Source organism: Pongo abelii, chromosome 18 (assembly GCF_028885655.2).
Source record: "Pongo abelii isolate AG06213 chromosome 18, NHGRI_mPonAbe1-v2.0_pri, whole genome shotgun sequence".
Classification (NCBI taxonomy): domain Eukaryota; kingdom Metazoa; phylum Chordata; class Mammalia; order Primates; family Hominidae; genus Pongo; species Pongo abelii.
Genome location: NC_072003.2, coordinates 23,768,106 through 23,781,910, shown reverse-complemented (window position 1 = coordinate 23,781,910; position 13,805 = coordinate 23,768,106). Strand labels below are relative to the sequence as shown.

At 38.7% G+C, this 13,805-nt stretch overlaps 1 protein-coding gene across 1 annotated transcript; it reads right to left on the bottom strand.

The window, feature by feature from the left end:
* Positions 1-211: 211 nt before the first annotated feature.
* On the bottom strand, positions 212-2,155 carry LOC129050711 (putative uncharacterized protein CRYM-AS1). The gene is made up of 3 exons (XM_063717196.1): positions 1,948-2,155; positions 1,373-1,459; positions 212-481 (listed from the first exon to the last, which is right to left on the bottom strand). Exons 2-3 carry the CDS (start codon positions 1,430-1,432, stop codon positions 212-214), a joined length of 330 nt encoding a protein of 109 aa, XP_063573266.1. The 5' UTR covers positions 1,433-1,459; positions 1,948-2,155.
* Between the last annotated feature and the right edge of the window lie 11,650 nt (positions 2,156-13,805).

Below are 13,805 nucleotides of genomic sequence, written 5' to 3'. Positions count from 1 at the left end.
GAAATATTACTATTTGTTCTGGGCTCTATGAACAAAATATTTTATATAAATTTAACTTTCAAGTTTAACAAAGTCCATAATATTTATACTTAGTATGAGGATCTCAACGATGTTTTACTTGGGAGGTTAAGAACCAGTTAATAAGGTTGTAAGTATGTCTTCATTAAATCGATTTAGTAATTCTGTATGTTTTTTCAGAAAATGTTAATTTCTAACCTTTCATTTGGGGGTTTAAATCCATTTTCACCTTTTCAATAATACCCTGCACCACAGTACTTCTGGAAGGCACGTAAGCCAATTCCAAAGGAGAAGGAGAAATTAAGGAAGCTGTGATGTAGGAAGGCACTTCGTCGACAGGCTGAGCAGCAAAATCGAAAGGTCCATTCTTCTTTATAACAATAACAGAGCGTGTTGCCAAAAGTACAGCACTAAACAGAAATGTGAGGACCATTTCCACAACTAAAGCAATACATCGCCGCCTCTAGAAGAAGAAGAAAAAAGATTATGTTAATTGCCCTAAGAGGTCATTAACTTTGCAAGTTCATTTTTGAATTTTTTTTAATTTTTAATTTTCATGGGTACATAGCAGGTATATGTATTTAAGGGTTACATGAGATATTTTGATACAGGCACACAATGCATAATAATCACATCAAGGTAAATTGGGTATCCATTCCCTCAAGCATTTATCCCTTGTGTTACAAACAATCCAATTACACTCTTTTAGATATTTTTAAATGTACAATCAAATTATTTTTGACTCTAGTCATTCCGTTGTGCTAGCAAATACTGTCTTATCCATGCTTTCTATTTTTTTGGACCCATTAACCATCTCCACTTCCCCCTTACCTACCCCAAGCTACCCCTTCCCAGCCTCTGTTAACCATCCTTCTACTCTCCATCTCCATGAGTTGAATTGTTTTAATTTTTAGTTTCTACCAATAAGTGAGAACATGCAAAGTTTGTCTTTCTGTGCCTGGCTTATCTCACTTTACATGATGACCTCCAGTTCCATCGATGTTGTTGCAAATGAGAGGATCTCATTCTTTCTCATGGCTGAATAGTCCTGTATTGTGTATAACTGTAATTCTTTCATATTAAGATAAAAGATACTTCATAAAAGAATATATAGATTGCCAAAAACACAGCTTTACTCTATAATAGCAGCAGTTTCCTAGACTTTTTTCTCCTTTCTACATAACATCCTGCTATTAATCTCTCTCTGTGAGAACTCTATATTTGGAAGAGATAACCTAGCCTTTGTACTGAGAAAAGTAAAACAGTAAAAATTGAAATTCAAGGATCAAGCTGTCAGAATTTTCCCCTGTGGCCTCTGAGCTGTTGTAATAACCCTATAGGTAGTTCAACTTACCTTTAAAATAAAATTCTTCCAGAGAAGAACCATAAATTTTTTGGACTCCAAGAAATCCATTCTTCTAAAAAGAGAGGAAGTTCAACTCTATGGAGGGAGTAAAGATTTTTTAAAAAGAAAAGATTATCTAATGATGTGTAAATTTTAGACAAGCACATCACTTAAATTTAAATTACTTAATTTTATAATCAAGCTTTAAAGAAATATTTAATATTTAAAATAAGAAATATAAAGATTTAAAATATTTGAGAAGTTGTTTATCCCTATTTTTTTTTTTTGAGACAGAGTCTCACTCTGTCACCCACGCTGCAGTGGTGCAATCTCAGCTCACTGCAACCTCTTCCTCCCGGGTTCAAGTGATTCTTCTGCCTCAGCCTCCTGAATAGCTAGGATTACAGGCGTCCGCCACCACGCCTGGCTAATTGTTGTATTTTTAGTAGAGATGGGGTTTCACCACGTTGGCCAGGCTGGTCTCGAACTGCTGACCTCAAGTGATCCGCCCGCCTCAGCCTCCCAACCTACATTTTTAATTTAGTCAACATCTATGGAGATTCTAATATGAATAAAATACCAACCACAAAATAAAGATCAATAAGTTGTTGATGCAAGTTTCCAGGTAAATCTTGCCAGTAGCTTTCCCAATCCCCATGGAAATACTAATTTAAAAACAACAAAAAACAAGTAAGTCACCACCAATGGCAAAGCAACAAAACAGTATATAAAATCACAGCACAACTATAAGCCCAAAATGCTATTCAATAATCTATCAGATTGGAAGTAACTACCACTAATAGTATTGCTAAGGGGAACAGATTTGCAATGAACTGAATGTTTATGTTCCCCTGACTTCATATGTTAAATCCTAACACCCAAGGTCAAGGTATTTTGAAGTGGGGATTTAGGGGCCGGGCACAGTGGCTCATGCCTGTAATCCCAACACTTTGGGAGGCCGAGGCGGGTGGATCACCTGAGGTCAGGAGTTTGGACCAGCCTGGCCAACATGGTGAAACCCTGTCTCTACTAAAAATACAAAACATTAGCCGGGTCTGGTGGTGGGCGCCTGTAATCCCAGCTACTCGGGAGGCTGAGGCAGGAGAATTGAGGCAGGAGAATCACTTGAACCAGGGAGGCGGAGGTTGCAGTGTGCTGAGATTGCGCCATTGCACTCCAGCCTGGGCAACAAGAGTGAAACTCTATCTCAAAAAATTAAATAAATAAATAAAAATAAAAAATGGGGATTTAGAGAGGTATTAGAATGGGATGAGTTCCCTTATAAAAGAGGCCCCACAGAGATCCCTCATTCCTTCCACCATGTGAGGACACAAAGAAAAGACAGGCCAACCAGGAAAGGGGTCCTCACTAGACAAAGAATGTGCTGCCACCTTGATCTTGGACTGCACAGCCATCAAAACTGTGAGCGATAAACTACTGTTTTTAAGCTGCATAGTCTGTGGTATTTTGCTATAGTATCCCAAATGGACTAAGAGCAGGTTCATTCTTATATTTAATGAATATTTTCTGAATACTTACTACATATCATGTGAGGTGTAGGTGTACAATGGGAAGCAAAACAAATGAAACTCATCCCTCATGGTAGGGGTGACATGGAAGTTTCCTTTTAATAACCCAGGATCTGAAGTTAGACTGCCTAGGTTGAAATCGTACCACTACCATGTGGGATTTCACAACTGTGTGACCATGAATATCTGACTTAAATTCTTGGGGCTATGAGAAAGAGAGCTGGAATTCAGAGCCAAGAATGGAAGGGATTAGATTAGGACTTGACTTTATAAGTAAGGAGGAACCTAAAGGAGATTGACCTTCCCTGGGACTGCAAATAATCTCAATGCTTTTAGCTTCTACAAATCCCGGCTTCAAATAATCTCAATCCTTGATACTGGACGAGGGCGCTCCCAAGATTGCAAGTACTGACAGCTGCCTAAGATAAAAAATGAATCCTCTCTGGAAAAAAAATAACAAAATGCTATAGTCAACTACTCCTACAAGCAATTTTTCTGAATATGACATAAGATGAACATAAGATACTTTAAATCTCTAATATTACTACAGAATATCTTTCTGACCTTGGGGTAGGCAGAGATTTCTTAAAATGGATACTAAGGACACAAACCATAAAAAAGGGGCTTTATCAAAATCTAAAATTTCTGCCCATCAAAATCTAACCTAACATCAAGAAAATAAGTCGGGGACTGAGCCTTCACGTCTGCCCTAGCACCAGGCTAGATCTCACAGCTCCAGGTTCTGGGCTTACCTGGTAGACCCAGCTGCCAGGCTGGCCCCTATGGATACAGGCTCCGGGCTTACCCATTGCCAGGCTAGTATCAGCAAACTGAGCCTCCAAGCCCATACTAATGTCAGGCCAGATTCTGCAGTCCCAGGTTCCAGCTCAGCCTGGTGGACTTGGTCTCCGGTCCTGCCCCTGCACTAGGCTGACCCAAGCACTAGGCAGGCCCCATTGGCCCTGGGCTTCAGCCCCATCCCAGAACAAGGATGGCACACCTGGGCTCAAACACCTGGCAGGCACCTGCAAACACAGGGCCCAGGCCTTCCCTGTGCCAAGCCTTGTGAACACAGGTCCTAACATGGCTCCAGGACCCAGTTCTTCACAGACCTAGCTTCTGGGCTAGCAACCATACACCCAGCCTCCAGGCTGGCACCAGTGGACACAGGCTACAGGTAAACCCCAACTAGGCACAATGCTAATGCCTAGTTCTAGACCCCTGAGGATAACAAAATCCATGGATGCTCAATGTCTTATATAAAATGGTGTAGTATTTGCATATAATCTACACACATACTCCTTATGCCTCAGATTTTCTCTAGATACTCATAGTACCTAATATAAAATCTATATAAATATTTGTTACACTGTATTGCTTTTTATTTGTATTATTGTCATATTATTATTTTTATTATTATTTTTTTATTTTTGGCCCACAGTTGAATCTGTGGATGTAGAACACACAGATATGGGGGGTCAATTGGTCAATTGTACACATTCTTCCCAAGCACACACAGAACATTCTCCAGGAGAGTTCATATGTTAAGCCACAAGATAAATCTTAATAAATTTATGAAGCCTGAAATCCATTTCAAATAACTTTTCCAGCCACAATCAAAAATAGTAAGAATTTCAGAAAATGCAGAAGCATATGGCAATTAAACAATATTCTTCCAAACAACCAATGGGTCAATGTAGAAATTAAAGGGAACATTTAAAAATATCTTGAGGCAAATGAAGACGGAAACACAACATACAAAAATATGTAAGATATATAGTATACAGCAAAAATGGTTCTAAGAGTGAAGTTTATAGCAATAAACATCTACATCAAAAAAGAAGAAAGATCTCAAACACCCTAACATTATAACTAGAAACTAGGTATAGGAACTAGAATTGGAAACTAGAAAACCAGGAACTAGGAAAACAAGGACAAACTAAGCACAAAGTTCACAGAAGCAAGGATAAAATAAAGATCAGAGCAGAAATAAATGAAATAGAGACTAGAGAAGCAATAGAAAAAAAATCAACAAAACTTGTGAAAAAGATAAAACAGACAAACTTTTAGCTAGAATAACTAATAAAAAAGGAGAGGAGATTCAAGTAAAATCAGAAATAAAAAAGGAGACATTATAATGGATACTACAGACATACAAATTATCTTTAGAGACTATGATGACAATTATGTCAACAAATTAGATAACCTAGAAGAAATGAAAAAATTCCTACCTGTATTAATCCTACCAAGTATTAATCACAAAGAAAAGGAAAATCTGAACAGACTGATAACAAACAGACTGATAAAATAGACTGATAACAGACTGATAACAAATAGACTGATTAAAAAAAAAGATTGAATCAGTAATAAAAAGTCTCCCATTAAAGAAAAGCCTAGAATCAGATGGCTTCTGGGCTGAATTCTACAAAACATTTAAAGAAGAAATAAGACCAATCCTTATCAAACTCCAAAAAGTTGAAGAAAAAATATTTCCAAACACATCTTATGAAGCCAACACTATCGTGACGCCAAAGCCAGACAAGGACATACAAGAAAATTACAGGCTGGCCAGGCATGATGGCTCATGACTGTAATCCCAGCACTTTGGGAAGCCGAGATGAGCAGGGCAGGAGTCTGAGACCAGCCTGGCCAACATGGTGAAACCCCATCTCTACTAAAAATACAAAAATTAGCTGAGCATGGTAGCACATGCCTGTGATCTCAGCTACTTGGGAGGCTGAGACAAGAGAATTGTTTGAACCTGGGAGGCGGCAGAGGTTGCAGTAAGCTGATATCATGCCACTGCGCTCCAGCCTGGGCAACAGAGTGAGACTCCATCTCAAAAAAAAAAAAAAATTACAGGCTAATATCCCTGATGAACATAGATGCAAAAATCCTCAACAAAATACTAGCAAACTGAATTCAACAGCATATTAAAAGGATCATTCCTTCACCACGATAAAGTGAGACTTATCTTTGAGATCCAAGGATGGTTCAACATATGCAAGTATATATTAATACACCACATTAACAGAATAAAGGACAAAGACCATATATTATCTCAACAGATGCAGAAGAAGCATTTGACAAAATTCAATATCCTTTCATGATAAAAACTCTAACCATATTAGGCACTGAAGGAATGTAACTCAACACAATAAAGACTATATATGACAAGCGCACCATTAATATCATACACAAGAGTAAAAAACAGAAAGCTTTTTCCAAAAGTATCTCAGGAAAGGTACAAAGATGTCCACTCTTACCACTCCTATTCAATATAGTAATGGAAGACCTAGCCAGAGCAATCAGGCAAAAAAAGAAAGAGAAGCCATCCAAATTGGAAAAGAAGAAGCCAAATGGTTCCTGTTTGCAGATAACATGATATTATGTATAGAAAACCCTAAAATGTCAGTGAAAACACTGCTAGAACTAATAAAATACAATAAAGTTACAGGATATAAAGTCAACATACAAAAATAATAGTTTCAGCCAGGCATGGTAGCTCACACCTGTAATCCCAGCACTTTGGGAGGCTGAAGCGATTGGATCACTTGAAGTCAGAAGTTCAAGACCAGCCTGACCAACATGGTGAAACCCCATCTCTACTAAAAATACAAAGTTAGCCAGGCATGGTAGCACACATCTGTAATCCCAGCTACTTGGGGGGCTGAGACAGGAGAATCGCTTGAATCTGGGAGGCGGAGGTTGCAGTGAGCCGAGATTTCGCCACTGCACTCCAGCCTGGGAAACAAAAGCGAACTGTCTCAAAAAAAAAAAAAAAAAGTTTCTATACATTAGCATTAAACCATCTGAAGTGAAATAAAAAAGACAACTGTATTTACAATAGCTATGAAAAATACTTATGAACAAATATAGCCAAGGAAGTGAAAGACCTGTATATTGAAAATCATAAAATATTGATGAAAGAACTTGAAGGCACAAATAAAAAGAAAGATATTCCATGTTCATGGATTGAAACAATACTGTTAAAATGTCCATACTACCAAAAGTGATCTACAGATTGAATGCAATCCCTATCAAAATCCCAATGACACTTTTCAAAGAAATAGATTAAAAATCATAAAATTTTTATTGTACCACAAAACCCCAAATATCTAAAACATTTTTGAGGAAAATGAACAAAATGGAGGCATCATACTTCCTGACTTCAAAATATATTACAAATCTATAGTAATCAAAACAGCATGGTACTGCTATAAAAACAGACACATAGACCAAAGGAAGACAGACAATGGATAGCCCCAAAATAAACCCACACATTTACCACCAATTGATTTTTGACAAACATGCCAAGAACACACAATGGGAGAAAAGATAGTGTCTTTAATAAATGGAGTTTAGAAATCTGGATTATACATGCAAAAGAATGAAATTAGACTCTTATACCATGTACAAAATCAACTCAAAATGGATTGAATTCTTTTTTTTTTCTTTTTCTTTTTTTGAGACAGAGTTTCGCTCTGTCACCCAGGCTGGAGTGCACTGGCATGATCTCCGCTCACTGCAAGCTCTGCCTCCCAGGTTCACGCCATTCTCCTGCCTCAGCCTCCCGAGTAGCTGGGACTACAGGCACCCACCACCACGCCTGGCTAATTTTTTGCATTTTTAGTAGAGACAGGGTTTCACTGTGTTAGCCAGGATGGTCTCGATCTCCTGACCTCGTGATCTGCCTGCCTCGGCCTCCCAAAGTGCTGGGATTACAGGCGTGAGCCACTGTGCCCAGCCATTCGGATTAAATTCTTAAATCTAATACCTGAAACTATAAAACTACTAGAAGACAATGTATAGGAAAAGCTGTGCAACTAGCTCTACCAAATATTAAAACATACTATAAAGTCTCTATAGTTAAAAATGTGTTGTACTGGTATGTGAATTGAAAGACAGGCAAATGGAACAGAATAGAAAGTCTAGAAATAAACCAAAATACATACAAAAATTTAGTTTATTATATAGGTAACATCCCAACTAACTGGGAAAAAATTCTACTTTATAGTAAATGGTGTTGTAACAAATGGATAGTCATTTGGAAAAATATAAAATGTGGGAGTGGGAAAGTCTCCATGAATCAAAATCTAGTATCAAGATAAGTCTGATAACATAGTATGTACAAATATGTTTTGTGAAGTAAATGTCAACACAAAGCCAAAAGATAAATAACAAACCGGGAGAAAATAACTTGTATCACAGATAAGGGCTAATCTCTCATATATATATATGTATATGAAGAGGTCTATAAATTGAAGCGGGAGGGATAACCATTAGAAAAAGGAAAAAAAATTGTTTAATTTCTTTGTAGATTATGGATATTAGCCCTTTGTCAGATGGATAGATTGCAAAAATTTTCTCCCCATCAAAAAGTGGGTAATAGATATGAACAGACACTTCTCAAAAGAAGACATTTATGCAGCCAACAAACATATGGAAAAAAGCTCATCATCACTGGTCATTAGAGAAATGCAAATCAAAGCCACAATGAGATACCATCTTATGCCAGTTAGAATGGTGATCATTAAAAAGTCAGGAAACAACAGATGCTGGAGAGGATGTGGAGAAATACAAATGCTTTTACACTGTTGGTGGAAGTATAAATTAGTTCAACCATTGTAGAAGACAGTGTGGTGATTCCTCAAGGATCTAGAACTAGAAATACCATTTGACCTAGCAATCCCATTACTGGGTGTATACCCAAAGGATTATAAATCATTCTACTATAAAGATACGTGCACACGTATGTGAATTGCAGCACTATTCACAATAGCAAAGACTTGGAACCAACCTAAGTGTCCACAAATGACAGACTGGATAAAGAAAGTGTGGCATATATGCACCATGGAATACTATGCAGCCATAAAAAGGATGAGTTCATGTTCTTTGCAGGGACATGGATGAAGCTAGAAGCCATCATTCTCAGCAAACTAACACAAGAACAGAAAACCAAACACCACATGTTCTCACTCATGAGTGGGAGTTGAACAATGAGAACACATGGACGCAGGGAGGGCAGCATCACACACCGGAGCCTGTCGGCGGGTGGAGGGCTAGGGGAGGGACAGCATTAGGAGAAATACCTAATGTAGGTGATGGGTTGATGGGTGCAGCAAACCACCATGGCACGTGTATACCTATGTAACAAAACTGCGCGTTCTGTACATGTACCTCAGAACTCAAAGTATAATAAAAAAAATTTGAAAAATGAAAAAAAATCAGTTCAAAGAAAAACAGTCCTCAAACATAACAAAAGATCCTCATATTCACTCATAACCAGAGTAATGTCAATTAAAACTGACAAGTCATTACTTACTTTCAGAAGCTTTACAACACATTGTAGGTGAGCCTTTAAGAAAATAAATACAATCCCATCAAAGTTCCAATAAGCAACTGTGTAGAAATTCTAGTCCTAGAATAGTCAAAAACAACTTTAGAAAATAACAAAACTGGAGGTATTATACTATCTGATTTCAAGATATATAAAGTTACTGTAACTAAAACTGTGTGGTATTGGTGAAGACACAGATACATACATCAATGAAACTGAACAGAGTCCAGAAATAGACCCACACTAAGATGGTCAATTTTTTTTCCCACAAAAGTACCAAGGGAACAAAGAGAAGTCTTTAAAAAAAAAGTGCTGGAATAACTGAATATCCTTATGGGGGAAAAACAACAGCACCAACTTTACCTCATACTAAGAACAAGAAATTAACTCGAGATGGGTCACAGACCTAAATGAAAAAAGCTAAAAGTGTACAAATTTAAAAGAAAACAGGAGGAATGAATAAAATGAAGAAACATAGGAGAAAATCTCTGTTACCTTCAAGGGGGTAGGGATTTCTTACTTTGCATACCCAAGGTATGAGCCATAAAGGAAAAATTGGTAAATTAAACTGCATTAAAATATAAAAAAAAGTACTCTTGTAAAGATACTGCTAAGGAAACAGAAATGCAAGTGGAGAAAGAAAATATTCACAATACATATCTAATAAAGAATTTTATTCACAATAGGTATTTATTCACAATACATATCTGATAAAAAATACAAAAAAAATTAGCCAGGTGTGGTGGCACATGCCTGTAATCTTAGCTACTCAGGAGGCTGAGGTGGGAGGATTGCTTGAACCTGGGAGGCAGAGGTTGCAGTGGGCTGAGATCACACCACTGCACTCCAGCCTGGGCAAACAGAATACATAAAGAATTCATACAAAACTACAGGGGCAGAAAACAGACCAGCAGTTGTCGAGGTCTAGGGATGGGAGGATTTGCACAAAGGGGTACAAAGAAGACAAAGTAAGATACCCAAAATAGTATCTTCTGCATGATTCCACTCATATAAAGGTATAGGCAAAAATCACATCAATGGTTATAGGGGAGGGGTTTGTGATTGATTAGAAAAGGGCAAGAGGGAATTTTCTGGTGTTACAGAAATGTTCTGTGTTTTGATTAGGTGTGCACATTCTTTGAAACTGATCAAACTGTCACTCAAAATCTGAGCACTTCATTTCATGTAAACTGTATCTCAATAGAAAAACATTTTAGAACTCATTATAATTGCTATATACTGGATACAGACAATCTTAAACTACCCAGTGGTGGGGATGGTATTTGTTCTCCTCTGTCTCTCAAACACCATGGAGCTTAGTGCATTGTGCATTGTTTTATATAAAAGACACGGCCCTGCAAATCTCAATTAATACATGACTAATTTGTTTTTTTTTTGAGACAGAGTTTTGCTCTTGTTGCCCAGGCTGGACTGCAATGGTGTGATGTCGGCTCACTGCAACCTTCACCTCCCGGGTTCAAGCGATTGTCCTGCCTCAGCCTCCCGAGTAGCTGGGATTACAGGCACGTGCCACCACGCCTGGCTAATTTTTTGTGTTTTTAGTAGAGATGGGGTTTAACCATGTTGATGAGGCTGGTCTCAAACTCCTGACCTCAGGTGATCCAACTGCCTTGGCCTCCCAAAGTGCTGGGATTACAGGCATGAAATACATGACGAATCTTAATCAAAATGGCAGAGCAGATGTTTGGCTGATGTGGTGATGGGGTAAAATCAATTTGTGATTTACACAGCCTTCCAACTTTGCAACTATGCCATTCTTAAAGGATTTTTCACGGAAGGGGGCTTCACATCAGGTGCTTACTCCTTAGTGCAGCTGATCAATACACTCAATACATGTCTGCAAACTTTAAAGGAATTTATGCAGCAGATCCAAGTCTTAAAGGCTATATAAAAAAAAAAAAGCAAACAAACCTAGAAACAAAGTTCATAAAGCAAAACCATAGCAAAACAAAGATTCAGGCAGAAAGATGTTCATGATAACACTGGAAAACAGTACAATCAAATGAAAACAGAAAGAATGATTACATAAATCATGCCAATACCTTCAATAAAATCCTGTTCCTCTGTTACAAAGAAGGGATAGATATAGATACACTGTCATGAGAGGATAATATACTATTAAGGTAGAAAAAGTAAACTGCAAAATATTATACATGATATAAACACATTGTTTGGAAAAATATATACGTATAGAAAAGAAAAATGGTAGAAGATCTGTTGATAGTATGTCCTCAGGAGGTGGAAAATGGGGGACTTACACATTTTACAAATTGTATGTCTATAGAGTTTGAATTTTATGTAATGTACATGTATTGTTTTTCTAATTAACTCTTCAGGTGGGGGAACAGGTAAACCTGTGAAGAAGGAATCATCTGAAACACTCTCCCACTAACTTTTTTCTCTTGCTCTTTTAGTGGGTAATGTTTTGGAATATTAACCATAAGTTTTCAATTCAGTACCATCCCTCATTCAATCTTTTATTTTTTGGTCTCAGGGAAGACAGCACTACTTAATACCTACAAAGACAATGGCCAGTTCTTTCAGTTGACCCTTTCCAGGGTAAAACAATGGATTGGAAATAATGCACAATAAGGAAATGCCGAAGCCCAGCTCCTTAGCATCATCCCATCCCTTTCACTATTCCCAAAATAGATTTGGCGGACCTTATAGCAGAAGAGTCCTGACTCCAAAAGAGCCTGGCCAGGAATAAGTACGCATCAACATCCTGGTCCTAAATATGAAACACCCCCCACCCTTATCCCTCATAACTTGGATACAACCCTTGTAAGGGAAAAGGAGGGTTGGAAGGAGCATGAACCTAAAATGCCTGAAAATTATTAGGGCAACCTGCCGAACTGTAGTTGCAAAAGAACAAATAGTTATTGGAAATAAAGCAATTACATGGTTCATAGCCGTGAATTATTAGAATTAAATTTATACTTACTATTTAATTTCAGCTCCTTTTCTAAAAAGCACTGAACTGCTTTAACTGAAACACTGTAATTTTCTTAATTGTACTTAAATATATGTTTCTTTTCTTTTAAATTTTCTGCCTACTTTGCATAAAATGAGGTAGCCAAGACAGGCTTAAAGTTCTCAGCTTGACTTGAAAAGGCTTTTTCCTGACTCTAGGCCCAAAACTTTCTTTTCTTAGAGCATGATACGGTTTGACTCTGTGTCCACACCCAAATCTCATCTTGTAGCTCCCATAATTCCCACGTGTTATGGGAGGGACCCTGTGAAAGGTACAAAGATGTACCTTTCACCTTCTGCCATGATTGTGAGGCCTCCTCAGCCACGTGGAACTGTAAGTCCAATAAACCTCTTTCTTTTGTAAATTGCCCAGTCTTGGATATGTCTTTATCAGCAGTGTGAAAACAGACTAATACAGAGCATTTTCTTTAGAAAGCTTTTCACTGTAAATTCTTTCTCTGTCTTGAGATATCCGTAACTCTTAATAGCCTCTTACTAGTTTTACAAACCAGAATCATCTTTGTCAAGGACCTGGGAGCCATTCCTTTGAAATGCAATCATCAAGGAAGACAGTCCCCCTATTTCCCAGTTTCTGTGGGAGGGTAGGAGCCTAACTTCCCTGAGAGCGAATTAGCAAACACAGCTGGCCTAATCACGGAGGAAACACTTGTAAACTCAGCAAACAACTCAGTGTGCTTCCGACAGCCCTCCAGCACCTTTCTACTCTCATCCTAGAGCTTAAAAACCCTGCCCCACTTTGTTTCAGCAGAGTTAGTTTAGACTGAGTTCTGGTCTCTCTTCCCTAGGACAACAGCTTTGCATAAAGTATTCCTTGCATATGTGACTTTCTCTGGTGCAATTTATGCTTTCACAAAGGAAAACTAAGACAAATTAAACTACCTATAATCACTGAACTTCCACAGCCCCTTCTGCCATTTATGGAACACTTAACATGCTCTCGCAATGTAAGTATCAGGACCACCCTCTGAGTTGGATACAATAGCATCCTTTCCTCTTATAGTTATTTTCAGATATAAGCCTTAGGAAATGGAGGCTTAGAGAAACCAAACAATTTGCCATAGGTCACAGCAAATAAATTCTGGACTAGTCAGGACTAGGGACAAGGTATTTGCCTCCAAAGTCAGTGCGTTCAAGCACTTTGCATAGCCAATATAAAATTCCTAACAGTGCTTCTCTTTGATTTGATTGTGTGTGTGTGTGTGTGTGTGTGTGTGTGTGTGTGTGTGTGTGTGTTGCGGGGGGGCGGATGAGGAAGTCTCTGGAAGATTCATATGCGTGAGTTTTGTTTGGGGGTCGCCTTTTTGGGCTCTGCGCGCCCACCGCGGGTAGCGGGTGGGCCTCCCGGGCGTCGGGGAGCAGCGGCCAGCGCAAGGGGACGCTGGCAGAAGGAGGACGGTTTGGGACTCCCCAGCACTCACCGCTCAGGCCTCGCCGCCGCCTCCGCCTCCGCCTCCGCCGCTGAAGGGCGCGCGTCCACCCGGGCGGGACGACTCCTCCCAACGCTCTCCCCAACCGCCAGCCGCCGGCGGGCAGGTTTGTAGCCTGGCCCTGGCGCGGA

What these genes read in the sequence shown, in the direction of transcription:
- LOC129050711 (XM_063717196.1), bottom strand. Translation starts at nt 1,432, where the DNA reads ATGGATTTCTTGGAGTCCAAAAAATTTATGGTTCTTCTCTGGAAGAAT. An exon ending in GGAAGAATTTTATTTTAAAG is followed by an intron (nt 482 to 1,372) that starts GTAAGTTGAACT and finishes TTCTTCTTCTAG; the next exon opens with AGGCGGCGATGTATTGCTTT.